This window comes from Diceros bicornis, chromosome 16 (assembly GCF_020826845.1).
Source record: "Diceros bicornis minor isolate mBicDic1 chromosome 16, mDicBic1.mat.cur, whole genome shotgun sequence".
Taxonomy (NCBI): domain Eukaryota; kingdom Metazoa; phylum Chordata; class Mammalia; order Perissodactyla; family Rhinocerotidae; genus Diceros; species Diceros bicornis.
Genome location: NC_080755.1, coordinates 25,771,381 through 25,793,412, shown reverse-complemented (window position 1 = coordinate 25,793,412; position 22,032 = coordinate 25,771,381). Strand labels below are relative to the sequence as shown.

The 22,032-nt window shown below is 35.3% G+C and overlaps 1 protein-coding gene across 2 annotated transcripts in view; it reads left to right on the top strand.

Annotated features, from left to right (window-relative positions):
* Positions 1-10,685: 10,685 nt before the first annotated feature.
* DSC1 (desmocollin 1) overlaps positions 10,686-22,032 on the top strand; it is a 29,480-nt gene continuing 18,133 nt past the window's right edge. For both annotated transcript variants that reach the window (XM_058556561.1, XM_058556563.1), the window contains exons 1-5: positions 10,686-10,748; positions 13,270-13,354; positions 14,646-14,848; positions 16,055-16,174; positions 17,027-17,182. In XM_058556561.1, coding sequence (XP_058412544.1) covers positions 10,686-10,748; positions 13,270-13,354; positions 14,646-14,848; positions 16,055-16,174; positions 17,027-17,182 — 627 coding nt within the window. The remainder of the gene's footprint in view (positions 10,749-13,269; positions 13,355-14,645; positions 14,849-16,054; positions 16,175-17,026; positions 17,183-22,032) is intronic.

Here is a 22,032-nt window from a genome sequence, read left to right as displayed (position 1 = left end):
AAAATTCCCGGTTTCTTTAACCATTCTTTGCATGATACAGCTTCAAGTTCCGCCTCCATCCTGGGAGTTTCTGATCATTTCTCAGATAAGCATTGTTCTTTCATGATTTTTGGTTTGATTATACACTTCTTTGAAAATTGTCCTTCCTTTGGACCCCTTTGTCTTGTTGACTTCAATTCATCTTTCAAGAGCCACTAAAATAGCATCTCCTCCCTTGTGACACACCAAATCTAATAACATTGCTTTCCTATTCACCATGGTGAATGACTTTCTCTCTTCTGTCATGGCATTTGTTCATAGCTGTTCATTACATAGCATTTGTTCATATGTCATCATGCTGTGTTATATTTTTTCTCATCTGTTTCTTTTGTCACATTGTGAGAAGAGGCCATATCTGTATCCTGAAAATGTAGGACAGCACCAGACACATAGCAGGGGCATGCTAATTATCAGTTGATAAAGTTGGTCCTACCTGGATTAGCTTTTCCCCATGATCCATTTTAGTTAGTTCCCTGTTCATAGATATTCTTGTGCCTCTCTTATTTCAGATATTCTCCATCCTCCATCTGCTTATCAAGTTCCTTTCAAATCTCTGTTTACAGGATATACTAATCTCTTTCTGAACCTCAGTTTCACTTACAGTTAGCAAGACACCACTAATTTGTCTCTCCTTGTTTTAATGTACTTGTAGTTTGTCTGAGCTCAGGACCCTTGTCTTCATGACATGCTTGTATTCCACACATGTCACCTAGTATTTCACTAAGATGTGCTGAGGGTCTGGTTTTCTGAATATCCTGCTTTTCATTGAATGTCCTCCTTCTGAATATTGAAAACACTTAAATTCTGTACGAATATTTAGCATGTGATCATATATTTCTTGTTCTGTTGTGTCTTTGATGCATATACATTTTGTCTGCTTAACAACATTGTAAGCATTTTTAGGGCATAATTGCTCTCCCCATTCATTTTCTTTTTCTCATATTTTCAAGCAGTGTTCTAGACACATTACAGATACTTATTAATAAATACTGAACTGATTCTAGACTCACTCTATCTGAGGACCTGGCAATATATTAGGCCCATTCCAATTTGAATCCAAACTCTGCAAACACAGTCTGGGAGTTCCTCAACTCAGCATTTTCTAGACTCACTTTCCCTAAATTACTCCACTGCAGGAGAATTGTCTGTTACCAATAGATTGCAGAAGCACCTATAATGCAATGATAATTGAGCCCAGTGGCTAATTGAGGCTATTTCATAAAGGGAGTATACTTTAAAGGGTGTAGTTGCTTTTGTTTAATGTTAATTACTCTGAATCCATTTACATAAAAGAAACCACAGCTAACACAAATGAATGATGTAGAAGTGTATTTTTAATGTAGTTTAGTCTAAAAATATTCGTGGGTTACTATCTTCTCTTTCTCAATCTCATAACTATTTTACATATTATATACTATTTCTGAAAGTTAAAAGTTCTTACATATTTTATTAATGAAAATAGAAATATAGATGTCTAAGAAAAGATTTCCTTCTATTCTATGTTTTTCCTATTTGTTGTATGACACAACTGATTAATATTAAAGGTTTTCCCAGTATTTGCCATTTCTTTTAACTGAAACTCATTAAGAGGTTTGCAGATTTTAGAAATCTGAAAAATATGCTGAGATCATAAAGCACGTAACATCCAATTCTAGAAATCATAATTATGGAAAAAACCCTTATCTTACAGCTTTGATTTTTCGCTAATTTACTATTTAAATCAGTAAGTCAGATCTACAGACTTACAGGCAAAAGATCTAATCTGGCTCTAACCAAGACTGCTGGTGTAACCGTGGGCAACACCCTTTTTCTTTCAGAGTTGGCTCATTTGGAGATGGAGGATTAAAGAGAGGCAATGTATGTGAAAGGGTTCTATGAACTCAATATGGCATTTTAGTACTTTTAAGAAGACACTTATTCTAAATTATAAAATTTGAAGGAAAAAAAGTAAAACCTGATTAACTAATAACCTTAGGAGCTCCATTGTTCAAGGTCTAGCATCAGGGACCTAGGAAATCAAGTTAACCAAGTTTCCAGTCCTTCTTGGTGAAGGCAATTTTTTCATTCAGACTTCCCCACTTAGGTCAGGACACACGTAAGGTGCATAGCTCAAAGGAATTATTCCAAGTTGATTTATGGTATTTTTCCTAATCAGCTCTGAAAGAAACATCTGTGTTTTGTGTCTCCCTTTGTTTCAGCCGTGAAGAGCTCCTTTGATCATGTGATAAATCTTGCACATCTCTCTCCTTTGTGCCGTTGTTTATTGCACTATCAACATGGAATACCTTTCTCTCTTTCCTCCTTTATTGGCAAATTCCTACATGTCTTTCAAGACTCATTTCAAATGTCATGTTTCTGGAAAGTTCTCCCTGCCCCTTGTGCACTGAGTTGGTTAATTATCACTCCTTTGTGCCCCCATCAGACAGTGAGTTTATTGTAGTCATGTCACTTTTCACTGTTATTTGAGCAGATCTGATCTAGTCCACGGTACATAATAAGCACTCAATAAAACTAGTTGAATCAATCATTCTTCTTCTATCTTTTCTCATATCTTCTCTCTCTTTTTCTTTCCCCTAGTCTTTTCATCTCTTATTCATTTTTAATCTTTTTGTCAAGCATATTATCTTAAAATTTATAAACTTGGGTATTTTATATTAATTTTTTTACTATCGCTACTATCTCTAATTTTGTGCCACAGAATTTAAAAATCCTGAATGTTGTGGTTTTGTTTTGATACAATGAGATGCATGCAATTATTTCATTTAAAAAAGACTAGAATTGTAGAATGCTCTATATTCCAGTTTTTAAATAGTACAATCAACTATTCCCTCAAGCTATATTCATTGTCTAGTATCCATTTTCTAGTATATTAGGTGAGCAGGGTATTTGACAGGCTACCCACAAGCCAATGTTTAAGTTGCAGCCTGCTTCTCTTCTGTGACCTGGTTCTTCCTAGCCTTGGGTTCTCTCTCTCCACATATAATATGTAAAGTATAATGTATAATATGTAAATTAAACTTTATATATTTAAAATTGTAAATCTATAAAAATATATATAATTTACATCAAGAAAAATTAAAACAATTCAAAGCATGAATATTCCTCTTGAGTCCGAGTAGAAGAAGGGAAAGAAAAGAAAAGAAAAAAGCCACCAGAAGTATTCATTGATTCTGCTTCCTAGCCTGGCCAAATATCCTGCCTTCAGTTGTTCCTGGTGTGAATCTGTATGTCCTTCCTCTTCATTAAGATTAATATCCACCCTCCTCCCCACACCAGAACAGTCCACAGGGCATAGTGGATAGTGGTACAGCAATCCATTCCTCAGAATTCAAATTATTTAGTTCAAAATAGCACCACCATTGGGGCCAGCCCGGTGGCACAAGCGGTTAAGTGCGTGCGCTCCGCTGCGGCGGCCCGGGGTTCGCAGGTTCGGATCCCAGGTGCGCAATGACGCACCGCTTGTTAAGCCATGCTGTGGTGGCATCCCATATAAAGTAGATGTTAGCTCAGGGCCAATCTTCCTCAAAAAAAGGGGAGGATTGGCATCAAGTCTTAGCTCAGGGCTAATCCTCCTCACACACACACACAGAAAAAATAAAATAAAATAGCACCACCACGACTTCAGCAAAACGTACCATAATGTGCTTTCCCTTCAGGATAGTGATGAAATAGCAAGAGTCGGCATAACAGCCTAGGCTAAGTTGAGGTAAAGCTGAGCTTTTTCACTCTACCTGAGTCCTCTAATCTGTCTTAGGAGAAACACAGCATGCAGGCACCCAGGCACATCTTCAAAGTGTAGGTAAAATTTCTCAGAAACATTCTAGTTCATATTCATAATGGGAAACTTTTACCAAAAGAAAACACAGTTTACGAAGTGTTCTCTATCCACACAGGAGGAAGTATTTTACTGGATGATGCAGTGCAGTTTCTGTTTCCCATTCTCAGCTTTCTAATTATCTTACAGAACGTAAGAAATAGCAGTGGTTCATAGCAACCATTGTAAAGACCAGTAATCCAATCCCTCATCTCCATCCTTAGACCTGCAAAGCAGTAGCAGGACCATTGAGATGACAGTCTGCTTTCTCGATTAACCTTAGGTCAGAACAAATTCCTAGGGGCAATTCATGAAACACTATACAGAATCTGATCAATAGACCTTTATTTTTGTTACATCCAAAACAAGCTCCGGGAACCTTGGGGAATGGATTTTATTTTTAGTTCAACAGCAAAGAAATTAGAAATGGTTCCTTTGGGTATGTACCACATTTGCTATAGAAATGACAACATTTACATTTCAATCTAGCCAACAAATCAATTTATAAAGCTCTGGGTGAGTTTTGTGGTTGTTACTTCAGAAAATACTAATAGTTTCTCAGGGAAGATTAGCATTTCAATGGACTTATAAGGCAAAAATACGTTTGCACTGTCATCAGATTCAACACAAAGATAGAAAAGGCTAGAAACTAAAAGTTTAACAACCTTCTTGTCTCAAAATGAGCTCCATTGGAGAGAGAGTTTTAATTATTAACTTATTTGGTTTATTTCAAATGTGCCAATTTCCTTATAGTTCTGAATATATGCCAATATATTAAAAAAGCGTATAGATCATAAAAAAATGCAATGGCTTAGTGGCTGTGAAAATTGCTGAACATCATAACCAGGTAAATAATTCAGATTAAAGTGATAATGTCTTACTTATCAAAATAGCAGAATTTTCAATGAAATGACACTATTTAGTCTTGGCTAGGATATTTATTGTTGCATTCATTGTCAGTAAGAATGTACACTGATATTCTGCTTTTGTGATGCCAGTTGGCTTTATATACTAAGAGGCATTAAATCCCAGTTTTTTGACCTAGAATGTGTACTTGTGGAACTCTATCTCAAGAAATGATCCTAAATACAGAAAAGGGTTATCTATCAAGATGGTCTTTATAATAATGAAAAATTGGGAACAATTTAAATACCTAATATTAGGGAGTGGTTAAATCAATTGTAATGCATTTATTTGAAGGAATTTAATACAGTCACTAACATATCTATATAGGACTTGTTATGACATAGGACAAATGTTTGTTTTATATTATTAAGGGGAAAATGCGTGGTATAAAATTACATTTATAGCACAGTATAACAATGTTAAAAATTCTATACACAGAAACTAGACTGGAAGATATACCCTGGAAGATCACCTTTAGATCATGGGTGAAGTTTTCCCTCCTAATTTTCTATCTTAACGAGGTTTAGGTAGTGTGTATACATTCTTATGTTTAAAAGTCAACATTTAATAATATGATTTTTAATGTATAAGATAAATAGTTGACAGTAAGATTCCATCTATCATTAAAAAACAACTTTTCAAATATTTACTTTGAAGGCCACCAAAGAAAATAATACTTGGAGGAAACATCAGGAAGTGAATAAAAGTCTAAAATATTCATTATGTTCATTTCACCAGGATTTTAATTCTGACCGTATCTTATGAACACTTTAACTAATTTTCAAAACATATAGTAGATTGTAAGCTCTGTGAGGGCAGAAATCATGTCCTCTTCAGCTTTCTATCATCAGCACCATGGGTAGTGCTTAGAGTATAGAAGGTGTTAATAAATGATTGATAGATAATTGACTAGTATTATTGAAATGACGATAAAGAAAAGGTCAGTTTGGTGGACATCTTTTGATTTGCCTCTCTAGCCACTATTGTTCCTTTTTCTGTCAATAGCCCACAGTCATCTTTGGGCAACCACTTCACCACTTTTTGCCCACGTGGTCTGGCCCACCTCCTGACTTTGACTTATGGGCAAGATTTGGCCAGTGGGATTGTATTTTGCTCAAACTATTGGAAACAAGACATGCTCTTTCAACCGTGGATTATTAAATCAATAGAACATAATCTTGTAGCTTCTGGTGGCCACCTTTGCCTCCACACTGAGAAAACTGAATGATAATGAAACCAACACAAAGAAAGGCAGAGCTAAGAGATGGAGAGAACCAATATCTTGGTGACATCATTTAATCACTTGGCTTGACCTATGCCTGAATCTAGCATATCCCTGGACTTTCCAATTACATGACCTAACAAATCCCTTTATCCTCAACAATTTTGTTTTTATTCATTTCTCTTAAGCCAGTTTCAGTTAGGTGTGTGCTAAATAGAGAGTTCAAAATTATATGCAGATGTATGCTGACATTTCATAGGTCTGCCAACAGTTTTGATAATAATGAGAGGTGATCATTTTGTGTAAAATTAATCAGTATTCTCTGCAAACAGTCTTAAGAAATCTTTGCTAGTAATTATCAGTACCTATGAGTCACTTCTAATTTTTAATAACCTTTCACCCAGATAAAAGTCTATGAGTCCAACGGAATTGAAGGGGCTTTCCACTGCTGTGTATTGAACTCCTTGGATCCAAGACGTCTTCTATAGCTAAGACTTCTTTTTTCTTTGTTTATACACTTCTACTTTCCCATAATAAGATCACACACTCTGTTTTACTCCTGTAGTTTTTATCCTCTTTGGTCATGTGTATTTAACACAAAGTGCCTTGTTATGGCTTCATCAATGTATACAGCATTCCTACCAGTCCAGAGTCTTTTAAAATAAATTGTCACCTGACAGAGATAATAGTTCAATCAGTAAGTGGCTATTTTGAGGCCTTGAATTTATTCATAACCAGCACCTTCTGTAAATTGGCTGTGCATAAATATCTCTTATGATATTTGTCACTGTATTTCCATAAGACACATACTTTGAAATTCATAGGAAGGAATGCTTTCGTAACATGACTTAAGCTAACAACTAAAGACCTGCAAGGCTCATGTGGGTCTTTAGATTTAAATTTTTCTCTATATGGCCATAAATCTGGGATGGAAAACAAATTATGCAATATTTATATACTTACATTATTTTCTTCTGCAGGAGTCTCTGCACTAAGAATGTAATTATTGTCTATTCCTAATTCCTCTCTAAATTGCTAAGATATTTAATATTTGGTACAGTGTCTCTTTTTACCTTATATTTTGAACTGGAAAGAGAACTACATTTGTGTTCTCCTCTACAAAGTGTGCCTTTCTTTTTAAATAATAAGATTTCTGTCTTCTTTTTTTTCTGTATATGGTACTCATCTCTTAGCAGAGGTCAGAGCCTGGTCTATGGATCCTTGAATATTTGTTCAATGAATAAATCTGTTTGTATATCTTTAGATAGCATTTACATAACATACCTTGGAATTATAATAATTTTGTGTTTGTTTCATTTGATATTCAGTCCCTTTAACTTTCTATTGCTCACCTAGGCAATTATATTGTGTAAAATATGAGTGCTTGCTATGAAGCAGACATTGTTCAAAATACTTTCTATGTAATATCACATTTATCCTCATAATAACATATACATTAGCAGCTATTATTATCCCCATTTTATAGATGAAGAGACTGAGGCACAGAAGAGTTAAGTAACTTACCTAACGGTATATTGCTAATAAGTAGTAAAGCCGGGAGTTGAACCAAGGAAATCTAGCTACAGAGTTTCAGCTCTTAACCACTGTACTACACTGTCAATCATTCAGTTAGGCTGTTAATTTACACATAAGTTGAAACAAACAAAATGCAACAAACATACACATAAAAGTAAAATAGAGCTCTTTCTGAATAATCTGATGGCAGGAAATTGGAGGAGATAAATTTTGTTTTCACTTAACTTGATTATAAGGTAGTCAATTTTATTATAATAATAAATTGTTTACCTATAAGTACTTAGATTTTTAAAGAAACCTTTGTGTATAAGTAGCAAATATAGCAGAAATATTATTGATGTGACCGATTTGCAAACCAATGATTTGGAGTTAGTTTTTGCACAAATTTTTCTATTAACTTTCGAGAGAGAGATAATGGGAGAGGAAAACATGTAGCAGGCAGGCTAAAAGAAGTAAGATCAAGAAAATCAATTTTCGGGGCCGGCCGGATGGCGCAAGCGGTTAAGTGCGTGCGCTCCGCTGCGGCGGCCCCAGGTTCGCTGGTTCGGATCCTGGGCGCGCACCGATGCACTGCTTGGCAAGCCATGCTGTGGCGGCATCCCATATAAAGTAGAGACAGATGGGCACGGATGTTAGCCCAGGGCCAGTCTTCCTCAGCAAAAAAAAAGAGGAGGATTGGCAGATGTTAGCACAAGGCTGATCTCCTCACAAAAAAAAAAAGAAAATCAATTTTCCAGAACCATGGAGAGTATTCTGGATTCACTTGAACTTTGCAATGCTTTGCATCTCTTTAACAGGCCAATACATGCTAGTTTTTTCAGTATCACCAATTTAATGTTTGTAGTGCATCCTTTCCCATTTCAATGGAGAATGTTATAATATAGGAAGATGTAATGATGACTTCATTAGTTGGAAAATGTATTCCCACTTTCCAGGATTGGAGAACTAGAGAACCTGAGTCTTTGAATTCTTTAAGCTACAGGAATATATATATATATATATATATATATATATATATATATATATATACTTAGATAGATACTTAGATAATTATGCTTAAACATACGCAGACGGAATTACACGTGGATCTACACATATATACTTAGGCAATTATTCCTATTTCCGTATTTCCATTCTTTTCTTTTCTCCCAACATATTAAATATAAAAATATCCAATTAAAGTGATTTTATTTTCTTATTGAGAAATCAAATTCCAGTGCAGACATAAAACATATATATTGGTGGTTATAACTTTGGCAATAAAACAAAGATAAAAAGATATACAAGATGTCTTTTAGTTCTTGTTCTAGGGTCTTTTATTTCCCAAATCTTCCTGGCCTCAATTCCAAAGGAACAGTCATTATTATTATTTCCACCTCTACATACAGGAAGGAATTGCAGTCACTGTCAAATATGCAAAAGAACATCTTTTATCCCTCCCTTCTCAGCAGCATGGGTATTGGGCTGTACTTTTACTTTTCAGTTAAACATGAGGTAGAAATGTTAAGTAGCTAGAGAAGGAAGGGGAATTTCACACATAAAAGTTTATGAAGGAAGTAGTCACATGGCCATTTTCCTTGACTAGAGAATGACTCTCACCAAAGAGGCCAAATGCCCACAGTATTCTAGCACGATTGGCTGTTATTAAGAGGTGTAGGTTATAACTGCTTCTGAATACATTTTTTCCAGTCTCAAACTGGCTTATTGTTCAGCAAGGCAGAATTCTTACATACCTGATCATCATTTTTTTGCTCCTTATCAATATATTGGTATATATTTATCATCAAAATAGCAGGAGAGAGTGAAAAGAATAGCACTTTGGCGGCAGTCAGACCTGGGTTCAAACGTTTCCTTCACCATTGGCTTAATGGGCAAAGGATGATTACTTACTTTCTCTTGGTTTCATCATCTAAAAGCTCTCACTGGGTTGTTAGGGAGGATTCACTGAAATGCCTGTCATGGTCCCTGATTCTTAGCAGTGGCTGAGTGAATATGAGTTTTAGTTCCCTCTCTATCCCAAAATTAAGCAATTACCATTTGAAAATATTTACCCTCCTTTCCTAACTTCCATCACTGCTGTTGTGTGCAATTGATAATTGCACTCATTGAGATGTGACAGCAGAAATGATGTTATCACCTTCATTGCAAGGGTCATTAGTGTTTAAAAAACTGAACTCGATGGAATATTGTACTTTTAGGCTAGGATATCCTGCATGTAGTGTACAGACAATTAGGATGAATGGAGTGATTTTAAAAAGAGTTGGTCTCAGATCGTAGTTGTTCTCGACAAAAAGATACTCAAGGGAAGAAAACATCGCCTCATGAGTAACAAAAAGAATACAGTAAGAAAATTATATCCCAGCTCTTTCTTTATCCTCTTACTTTTATGAGGTCTATATACACTCTAGTAAATTCCTTGTGACATCTAGAGGACAAAACCACGGTGGACAGACAATAACAGGGAGCAGACACCTATGGGGTTCCTACCATAGACTGGAGTACCAGATCTCTGGCAGAACTGCAACGCTGTACGTGACAGACTACACCTAAGTGCTTAGATAGGGAGATAACTTCAGATGCACGTGATTATACATGCATATGTCCCCGGATTTGCCAATGGCAGCCGAGGAGGCACCACTTGCTTGCATGGAGTTTGCGGACAATTTATGTTTGTACCCAGGGGCGACAGAGGTTAATAAGGCCAGGAAGGAGGGGAGGACGTGGGAGGGTAATAACTGGGGAGGACTTCAGAGCATCAACCTGGGGGGAAAGGGAGGAGGGCTGAGACTCGAGGGTGTTCCCTCTTGTTTCTGCCTGTGTGTTAAGTAGCAGAAGAAATTTTGAAAGCTGTGAGGAGGAGCTAGTGACTGGATTTTGGGGTGTTTTGTACCCACCCTCCCCACTTGTAGGAAAACCTCTTTACATTCAGAGGTAATTGAATTGGAAGGAGGAAGACTGATCCAGGAATAGGAGGAATGTAATTCTGCACTCCTCCTATCCTTTATCACTTGCCTCCTGATTCTGCTCCAAACCAAGCTCATCTGTGCCAAGGTGGCAGCAGAATACCCTGAACAAGTGCCAGCCAGTGGGAATCTGCTTAAGCCGCCCTGTGCATCCCAAGCTGCCCTATTATCCAGTCACCATCCCTGACCGTTGGGACGGCTTCTGATGGCTGTGGCCTCCGCTGCCCCAGGGAGCATCTTCTGTAAGCAGCTCCTTTTCTCTCTCCTGGTGAGTAACAACCAAAAGATTAGGGAATTCAAGCATGTTACTACCTGCTTCTTCCCTCCACTTTGGCTTTAAAAGAGAGTAGAGGTGAGAGTGGAAGGCAGAGAAGACAGACTGGGAAAACAAAACAGAGCTGAGAAAAATTCAGGAGGAATTGAGAGACTTGTGATCCGTCATGGCTGGTGTCGTGCTTAATCTTCAAGTGTCCACTGCTAGGATGTTCAAGTTTTTCAAGGGCATCCTCTGCTCAGTCTTACTGTGGTGTTTTTCTAAGGAAGAGTGGAATGAATTCTATCCTCAGGCATTTGGCCCCAAAGGTTCTGAGGTTTGCTTTAGCTACTAGTCATTAAATAAGCTGTAGTTATTTAACATGCTTAGTTCCACTGAACTGAGAGAAGAGGAAAGGGATTCTGGGTCAAGATGTGAGTTATCCAGGACTTTCTTAATTTTACTCAGGAAGAGCTAAGAGAAGAGCGAAGCTTTTTCCAAGCAAGGGGTTTAACTCGAGAAAAATAATAAAGAAAAATGTGACAGTTATTGAAAAAATACCATTAACTAGGCTTCCACTTAGGTTTTTAATAGCTTTGTAATCGTGTACTCAGGTGCTAATGTTTCTTTGGTGAAGAAGTTTGGTGAAGAGGGAAGTTGTTCTACCTCTACATCTGGCATTTCTAAGCACTGAATTTCCTTCTTTTTTCATTTTAGCAAAGTATTTTAGCTTTAAATTATATTTTCAGAATGTAAAGATTTTATTGTATGGGGAAAAAAATTTTCTTCATATAAATAGTACACGATGTGGGGTTGGTGGTCATATTCTCACCTGTAACTGCCTGGAGGGGAAAAGACTCAGAGACCTTCTTGAGTTAGTATTAGTTAGGTAAAAAGTGAAAGCTTCCCAAGGGATTCACCAGATTTCTTTTGCTTTTGGTGTCTGCTCTATCCAGTATCCTTTGGATCATCCTCTCCCCATCTATCCCTGACCCCCGTAATGACTAAAAGGGTGTCTGACTTCAGCTCCCTCCAAATCACTGAGCTGCTAATTTAAACTGAAGACTGGAATAGTACTTCTGGAAACCTCCATTGGTTCTGCCATAGAGAGGCAGAACCAATGAAGTGGGGGTCCTAGGGCAGGAAAAAAAGAAGATGGGGGTAGGAGTGGGAATGTGGATATATTCTATAGAGTAACATATATATGTATATACGTATAGGTATAGGTATATATGTTTGTATATTTGTATATTTTAAATTATAAAATGCTCTTTCCATGTTGCATATTTAGACCATTGCTAATAGAATTCTTTAAGCTTAGAAAGTTCTTTAGATACAATTTAGTTCATTCCTTGGCATTAGGAATGAAAATATGAAAGAGTCAAACAAATAAAAATGTCTCAAGTTTTAAAAAGTGGTTATTTAAATTAAAACTGAAAACAAACGTGACTTTTTAAATTCTAATTTTTGGTATCATCTACCTAAGAGAGTTTTTGTAAAATTACAAACTATTTAAATAGGCTGATACAATATATCCAATAGATTTGAGTTGAGTTTGAAAAGAAGTGTATATCCGTAATGTGGTTGATAGTCTTCTATCTTTCTCCCAAATAATGGGTGCCTTAGCTCTAGAAATATGTCCTCAGAGAAAAAATGATCATAAAATTGACCTATCTCTTCCAGGGAAACCCAGCTCTGCTCTATTTTACACTTAAATAATAAAAAAAGTAGTCATTTTGATAAACAGTAGAGGAAGCAAATAAACAGAAAATGCCAAGAAAAAGAGGCAAAATAGGTTTTGAACTTATAGACACTTTAAACTGATAGCTTTTCTTTTATTTTCCAATAGTCTCTGTCTTCTTTCCTTGAACCAACTAGCTTTTTAAAACAATAGTTGTGTCTTGAATTTAATTAAAAATCTTTACCCTGTTGAAGGCTACTCTCTATATTTTGAATGCATTTCTTTTTAGACTAGCTTTGTGAATGACATCATTTAGGCTTTGAAGTTTATGCCAAGTCAGTCCAAAGAGGGATTCGAGATCAGTGAATATTTGTGGGCTTTGTTCTTTAGGAGGTTAAACAAAATCCTTAAATATTTTCTAGACTTAATCAACTATACCTTCAAATTGTTTGAGGCTGTGAAAATGATTATTTGTGTACAAATATGTGATTATCATATTTCAGAGTTACGTACTTTCTTCATGCTAAAAATTCAGAATGACATTTATGAATGGCCTTAGAGATGATAACTTGTATATAAAATCAGTGGTTTGTAACACATTTTCTTGGAATGACACAATATGATTTAAGTTCTAAGAACTACCACTCACTTTAATTTTTTCACTGATGCTAAATGACTGTGGTGCCCCTAAAGCCACATTCTTTGCTGTTTCCTTTATAAAAGAATATGAAAAATATTGAAGGATTAGAAGATTAATCTTTTTCTGAAACTGACAATATTTTTATCAATAAGACAAAACTGTAATGTGAAAGTTTGTGATCAAATGTAATTCCTGATGTTTTTCTTTTTTTTGAGGTTTTAATATTATTTTGCGATGCTTGTAAGAAAATTTCTCTTCAAGTTCCTTCTCATCTTCAGGCTGAAACACTTGTAGGCAAAGGTGAGAAATGGTATTAAGAATTTTATAGTTTTAACTGCTACATTTAGCTTCAGGCTGCTCTTGTAAATTTTGAGATAAAAGCCATATAGTAGCAACTTGGCATTAAAATTCAACATAAAATGGAAGATGAACTACTTGTTTTTTGGTAGCAGTTAGAAACAATTAAAGTACGAAGTTAGCTGTATACTTTTCTTGCCAGAAAAACTAGCAAACATAGAGGGCTAAATTATCTTAGTTTAGTTCAAACAAAGCAAGGCACCAAAACTAGAAGCATATTTTAATTCATATCGACTAGTCTGCTGCCAAAATTCCAAGCAAGTTTCTTGAATTGATTAGATATAAACCAGATGTGTCAAAATTTACATGCTCCCAAATAAAATTTGTGCTTGAGGTTGATGACAATGAACAGCTACCCAGCAAGCATTTATGTGATCTATTTCACAGAAGACCTTGTGAAAGTCAAATAAAATTTCAACTAATTTTCCTATCACAGCCATAGGTGAAGCATGGGTTGGATGTTCTGAGTCCAAGGGTAACATTCCTTTTATAAAGATTTTTCATTAACCTTAAGTTTACATTTAGAAAAATACACCTTGAATACAGAAGTGATAACCTTTCCAAGATAGACATTGCTTTGACCAGTGCTCTGAGGTTTTAAATTCATCTCTTATATCTTTTCAAAATACTTAAAAGATATATAGTCTATACTTTAAAAACATACAGTAAATATGCCAAATGTATTAAATATGAATCAGTAAAGGAATTATTTTGATAATAACCATAATATATACTAAGCACTGGGTTTATTAAACCTCCAAAAGGTACTATAGAATGATTATTTGCTATATTACTGAGAAATATTACTTAAGTATAGACCAGTTTTCTTATTTTTTGCAAGATAGTTTTAACTATCAAAGATTATTGCAAGTTCAAAATCTACTGATGTCATGCAGTTATACTACATATAATATAAAACAACAAATTTGTATATATATATACAAACCCATAAACAAAAGTTAAAGTGGAAACAACAAATCCAGTGACACTAAGGAGATGTTCCATGTCTATTTGTCAATTAATTTATGATGAAAGTAATGGAAACTGTGACTCCATTAATTTAACTATTTAATTTTCATGGCCCCTAAGTTTTAGAATAGCAGGTACTCAACAGATTCCAAGTGTCACCTCCCTCTTTCTGCTTCTCACACACTAACTTGTAGTTGTCATTCCTGTAAAACTTGTTCTTTTCCTCTTTCATCTTACGAATTATTGTGAAATTTCTTCCCTGCAGTGAATCTGAAGGAGTGTCTCCAGTTGGCCAGCCTAATCCTGTCAAGTGATTCTGACTTCAGAATTCTAGAAGATGGCTCCATTTACACAACACGTGACCTCATTTTGTCTTCTGAAAAGAAGAGTTTTTCCATTTTCCTTTCAGATGGTCAGAGACAAGAACAGAAAGAGATAGAAGTTGTACTGGTAGCAAGAGGAAAGAAGGTATATTAGGCAAAGACTTAACGATATTTATCGGCTTATGGGTCCTTCATTTCATAGACTTCCTTCCATGTTAAAATCATTGTTCTTGAACACTCACTTGTCTATTCCACTGATAATTAATATATGGAAAGACTAGACTGTTTTAAGGAGTGGTAGAGTTATTTACAAAATGATATAAAAACGAACAACTGTTGCCAGGGATCAAAGTCAGAATACCAAAGGTTTCAGATAGTGTTTTGAGGTGTGGCAATAATTAGAACAACCACCTGAAGAACAAGGCAGGGGTGGGTCTACAACTCAGTGAAAAGTGATTCAGGCTGGAGATTTGGCACTTCACCCCGAGTGGCTCTCTGCAAAGTGACTATTGGTTTGAGCTTCTCTTTAAAGAGGAGAAGAGATTGTCTAAAGCTTACTCCCATCTTAATCGAAAATTCCACAGGGTCCCTCTCTGCAGAGAATAGAGTATGGCCAGCCCACAGGATTGGTTTGAATGTTCTGATTCTAGGCTCATTTTCTTACAGTGAGTGGTGGTGATGAAGCAGTGGGAAGGAAAAAGTTACTGGAATTCATATAAATCTCATTTTCAGTGAACTCTGCACAAGGAATTTGGTCTTATAAAATGATTTATGAATAAATGATTCAACTTATAGGAGACTTTCCCAGCTAAATTCCTTTTGATTACAAGAACTTTTCAAATTTAAAATGTTTGTCTTACAAAACATTATTTTATATCCAAATTGTAAAGAGTTTCTACATCACATAAAATAAAACATACTTGAACAAATGCTGACTTTGTCTTTATATAGGCATACAAATGCTTTGAAATGCAGCTAGTGTTTTAACAAATTTTGGTTGTACCACTTTTAGTGGAATAAAATCAATTCCTAAATATTTGTTAATGGATTATCTATTTTTAGGGGGTCTATACTTCTCAAAATATCCTTTCACCAATGGCCTATAAAGTCTTTGTGGGTTAACTGGTTAAATCAGGAAATAGGTGAAACTGGTTCTTATTCATGTGTGTGTATTTATCTTATTAACAAAAAACAGAAATGGTTTTGGGGTTATCCATGATATTGTTATGTATACCCCTTACTTGTTTTCTTCATGTTGAAAATCACATATGTTGAAAATCTTCATATGTGAAAATCACAGTTCCTAGAATGGTAGGCAATGCTATAGTTCTTCATCTCTCATCAAATGTAGGCTCCTAAGAAGAGACATACCAAAGATGCAGTTCTCAAGCGCAGCAAGAGACGATGGGCTCCTGTTCCATGTTCACTGATGGAGAATTCATTAGGTCCATTTCCACAACATGTTCAACAGGTACATTTCATCTTGTTTGGTTTTATATGTTAGAGGTTTTTTGGTTTGTTTGTTTTTAAAACTCTCCATTTGAACTGTGCAGTATGTCGAACCAGAGCTTTAACCTCTCGGTACCAATAAGAATCATCTATTCACCAGATCTAGGATCCTGTAGAAGTGAGTCAGTGTATTTTCTCGATTTCTTCCAGAAATCATATTTAATATTTAGAAAAAAGTTTCATATTTTGAGTTTCTGATGCTCTTAGGTCTACAGCCAGATTCTCCTGAATATTCTACCAGACTTTAGCATTCACGTACAAAGGACATGCCCACAGATTTTGCATAATTCACCTCTCACTTTAATTAACATTTATCGTCACAAAAAAAGGCCAGTATTTCTGTTTACCAAAAAGGTAGTGTCACTGCCACGTAGCTAGCGTGTGAACATAGGCCAGTTTTGAAATTATGCAATTCTTGAAGAGTTAATTATGGGAGGAAAATTGCATTATTTTTACTTTTTTAATCACAAAATTTTTTATTCCAAATAATTCAAAATCATTGAAAGTGTTACTATACTTTACATAGGAATAAGAATAAGTGAATAGGAATTGTAAAGGTTTATTCAACTCTAAGAATTTTTTCTAAATATGCAGATCCTCAAAAGAATTTGGGATCAGATAGGTGACAGAGTTTGTGGGTTTGTGCATTGCAGAATATGAATAAGAATTTGAAAAATATGGGAGATGGTGGATAGATAAGCAGAGGAAAGAAAGAATAGTTGAGTAGGAAAGAGAGCAAGTGATAAAAAATAAACCATCACAAGAGGTTAGGTTGAAGATATTTATTATCCTAAATTTTTACTTATTGTTATAGGTCCAATCTGATGCTGCACAGAACTACACCATCTTTTACTCCATAAGTGGACCAGGAGTGGACAAAGAGCCCTTCAATTTATTCTTTATAGACAAAGACACTGGGGATATCTTTTGTACACGAAGCATAGACCGTGAGCAATATGACCAGTTTCCAGTAAGATTATTTATTCAGAATTATGTTTTTTATTACTGGTTTAATATTTCCAATGCTGCTTGTTTACATATTAGAAGAATCAATTATTTGTTTTAATATTTTAAATATTGTTAATGTGTAATATAAACTTCAAATTTCTATGGGTGCCATTGATGAAGAAAGACAATGGATACCATGAAGGAAGAAAAGGGAGGAAAAGGTATAGAAAATATAATGACAGAATTTTAAGGACAAGTTTGATTTGGGGTAATGACAATGAATTTTGTTGAGTTTGAAGTCCCCTATAAGAACATAGATCAATTATTCTCAACCTTGATTGTAATAAATCACATGAGAACTGTTTAAAAAATACTGATACTTGGGCCTATTCCCAGAAATTCTGATTTAATTGTTCTGGGTTGAGGCCCAGGCAACTGAAAATTTGAAGTCATCCAAGGTGATTCTAAATGTACCCTAGGGCTGAGATCCTCTGCTTTAGCCTCTTGCATATCATTGTGCTTCTTTTCTCTCCTTCCCTCTGGGTGTCCTTCAGCAACAAGAATCTTGAGTATCATTTTATTGCCTTAATAATCCAGAAAAAATTTACCAATTCATCTTATTCTATCTAATCTCACCCCAAGAAAAATTCTAACTCTTCTGAAAATTGAATCCTTTTTTTTCCTGTTTCAAACTTCACGTATCTCCTTAGTGTCCTGATGTCCTATCTGACATATACGAGAAATTCACAGTGAGTTTCAGGATGATGGTGAATGACATTGTCTAAGCACTTGGTGTCTTGAATTATAAGAGAGAATAGTAAAGGAGTTCTTTGCTAAAGGAGCACATAAAAGGGAAATTTATCTCATACTTGGCTAGTCCAGAAAGCGATATCTTAGCAGATATCCAAAAGATGAGTAGGAATTGGTGGTTATATAAAGGCAGCCATGAAGGAAGTTAACAATTGGGTGGGTGGTGGGAGAGGAGGAGGAGTGGGTAGCTAAACGTTCTAGGCAGGGGATCAGCAATAGAAAGAACCATTGGTTAAAAAGAAACCAACAGGAACAACAACAAACCCTCGCTGGAGTGTTGTGCAGCTAAGGAAGAGTGTGAAATATGAGGCTAGAGAAGAATGCAGACTAGAGTGTGAAGGACCTTCTAATTCATGCTAAGGACCCTATCCTACAGATGTCAAAGCACTATATAAGGTAGTGAAATTTTTGAAACAATGTAGATGTTCCCATTCAGGGATTTCATAATTAAATAAAATGTTTGGATTAGAATGACATGTTTTCTTTATAATTTTATGCTCCCACCCAAATTCTCTAGAATAAACATCTTTACTTATAATAATGTCAAATTGTTACTTTAAAAAAATAGCTTACATAGGCTCTTAGAGGAGAGGTATGCTAAGCACTATTGCAAACATTTTGATCTTTCTATTAAAGAGCCAAATAAATAATTGATAAATAGGTATATGTATATACGTATACATATATATATCTTATATATATACACATATAAGTTCTCTGCTGCTTTTGTAGCTCCTTTATAAGAAGAGAAGATCTAACACTAGTAGTCATTCTTGAGAAGAAATAAGAAGCTGCCTACTCTGTATGTTGCAATGTACGCTTCATTTCTTATTCTGCTGATAAGAAACTGTTTATGGATCTTTGAGGTCTTCAGCTGCTTCTCACTGATTAACCTGCTGTCTATCTTGGCTTCCTATTGGGATCATTGCCAGAGAGAAGGGGGACAGATTAGTTTAAAATTAAAAATAAGTTACTTTGTTATTTTTTGACATCTTTTAAAGGACAAAGGAATAAAATATTTTGGAATTCATGCTCAAAGTTAGGTTTTTGAATAATTTTTCCTTCAGGATTACCCATGTTTCTCTAGTTTCCATTAACATGGTTGAGAATGAGTTGATATTAAGAAATGCCACTTTCAAATTAGTAAAGTTCATAGAAGGAAGTATAATTACCAGCTGTAAACATGAAGCAAGTTTTAAAATCACTTGAGGCAATATAGAATGGAAGCTTTCTCTGTCAACGTAGAGGTTGAAATAAAAATAGTATGTCTTTGCTTTTCCATCAAATCAATTTCACTTGTTGTTTTATACTGGAAAGCTTATTCCCTGGAAATTAGTAGATCTTCAGTATCTGCCACTTTTCCTTTTAGTCTTGTTCAGGTCACAACCTCTGAGAATCCATTTTCTCTGATACATGGGCTGCTAATAATTATCTTACCTACCTCAGAGCTGTTGTGATCATTAAATGCTCTAATGTTGGTGAAGTCAGTATATCAACTGTAGAACTCTTTAAAAATATTCTAATGGTAAATCAAACAATGCACATGCTCGAGAATTTTGTCCTCAAAACTGGGGATTTTGATGGGATTTCCCAATTCTTTGCTTTTATCGAATCTATATTAACATTATGTATTAATAAATTACCATTATTTGAAATTATTTGATTTCATTGACTTTTGAGAACAGTAGCCCTGGGTCTAATTTAAGACATACCCTTTCTGCACTTCCGTTCTCTCTCTTGCCCCATGTTGTATTGCTTAATCTTGGCTTGTAAAGATTTTTATGGGTGAGTCACACCATTATTGCAGTTTAAGGAGTTTGTCTTAAACCATTAAATTCATCTAATTTTTCAGGGAGTTTTATAAGGCCATTTTTCCGAGTTTTTCAAAGAAGAGTTACATAAGAAGAAAATTTTCTTCAATAATTACAAATTATTCTATGAAAGAAAGCAGTTGCAAACACTCTCCCTCTTTGAGTGTCAAGGCGAATCTAAACTATAAATCCATAGGGAAAACTTGGCTCAGTCTGGTCCCTTTTTGCCTATCCAACCAGAGCCTTGCTATTTTGTAACATGTTTTTTTCCAGACACAGGTCTACCCATTGTCTTTATACATATACACGTGTTGCTAATCACATTCTGTACCCGCTCAGCTTTGGTCTCACTGCTTTCTCCCTTCCTCTGCCCAGTCTACACTGGGTATCTCTCTTTATAAGGCCAAACTCAAGTCCCAACTCTATCTATCTTCCAAAACTGTTTGCATCTTCCCAAAGATGAGAGCAGTTTGAGCAAATTACAATGCAAAAGGGCTAAAAGAGATGAGATTCCTTAAGCTACAGAAGACTTCAAGGGGAAAATGATATATCTATAACACACATGAAATTTAAACAATACTCTTCTAACTCAACTAAAAATATGACTACTTTTAAAGTTTAATATTTTATATTATGCTTATTATAACAATATTTAAATGTATTATTATTGCTTTTATTATAGAATAATGGGAACTAGACTGCAAACCCATTACTTTTATTGAGTTTTTTGAAATTGTTGCTTTAATGACTAAATAAGAAAGTATTTATAATTAGTTTTTCTATCATATGGACAGAAGTGGATTCTCCTAGGGATCTAGGCTATGCTTTGAAGTTTAGCTACATTTCTAGTTTAGATCATCCTCTTTACAATAACGATTTCAATTTTGATTTATTTTGTAGATACTCGGCTCATTATTAGCAAAAAATAAAACTGGTACCCTAAAACAGTACCTTAAACAAAACCACATCTGAATCAGTGGAAAGTGAAAGGATAATATTTATTTATAGCTAAATATCAAGAAATATTATTTCAAACTACAAGTGATTATATGGTGGGAAACAGATGATCTTCATTATTTTGAAGAGAAAAACAAGCAAAAATTAGTATAAATTACAGTAAGATGGACTTACGTTAAATAGGGAGGTATTTTAATGCCAGTATGCTGAGGTAAGAAGTGGTTCCATAGAATGCTTATGACAGTTTTTACAGAGGGCACACTTACAGGATAGTTTGCCTTCCTGAAAAGGAAAGATAGATGGAATTGAATGCAAAATGCTATTTATTGAAGAATTACGCAGTGTAAGGCACTATGTTAGGTGCTTTAGGCACACAAATATCCATAAGTCTCAGGCTTCATCCCTGAAGACGATTGTAAACTAATAGAGACATAAAACAATTTCATAGTTTTCTTTAGCCAAAAATCGTAAAATGGCATCAGTTTAAAGAAGGAAAAATTCACATCAACTATGGGCGGAAGGGAGGGGTTGTTAGGAAGGCTGCATAGTGTGACATCAGGGTGTGATGGTGGTGATGATAATGATGGTGGTGATGGCAGTGGGGGTGGTGAAGTGGTAATGACACACCCCTGTATTCTACTCCTGAGTTCAAATTTATTGAGAAATAAGATATAGCAATCAGACTGATGGAAATCAAGGTATAAGTTTTATTGCTGAAAAAGCCTACCTGAGGGATGTTTGGGGAAAAGTCGAAAAGGTAACCGAGAGAACATGGGTGGTTATTTCAATGACTCCCATCCCAGAGATTAGAGTAGAAATTCCTTCCCCTCCAGGTTTGCGTGAACAGTGAAGATGAAATGTTGCCTTTTAACACAATAGTGAGGATTTTGTGATTACTTTGGTAAATGATACACAGATCACTGAAGAGTCTGATTAGGGAACATCGTGATTAAAATTGTGCTTTATGAAAATGATTTGACTCCTAAGTGCTACATAGATTGGAGAAGGTCAATTAGGACAATTGCAGGAAAGTTGATAGGGCAATATGTAGGATCCATTTGGAGTCACATGAGAATGATGGCATTGGGAATAGAAAAGAGACAATGGATAATAGAGACACAGAAATGCCCTAATCTTTGGAACTTGGCAACTGACTAGTCAGGCTAATGAAAGAGAGGGAGGAGTTAGATACCCGGGATTTTAATCCTGGCTCATTTGGAAGATGGTTACAGTAGGGAAGTCAGGAGGAGGTAATTGTGGTGAAGAACTGAGTTAATACAAAGTTCACTTTGGG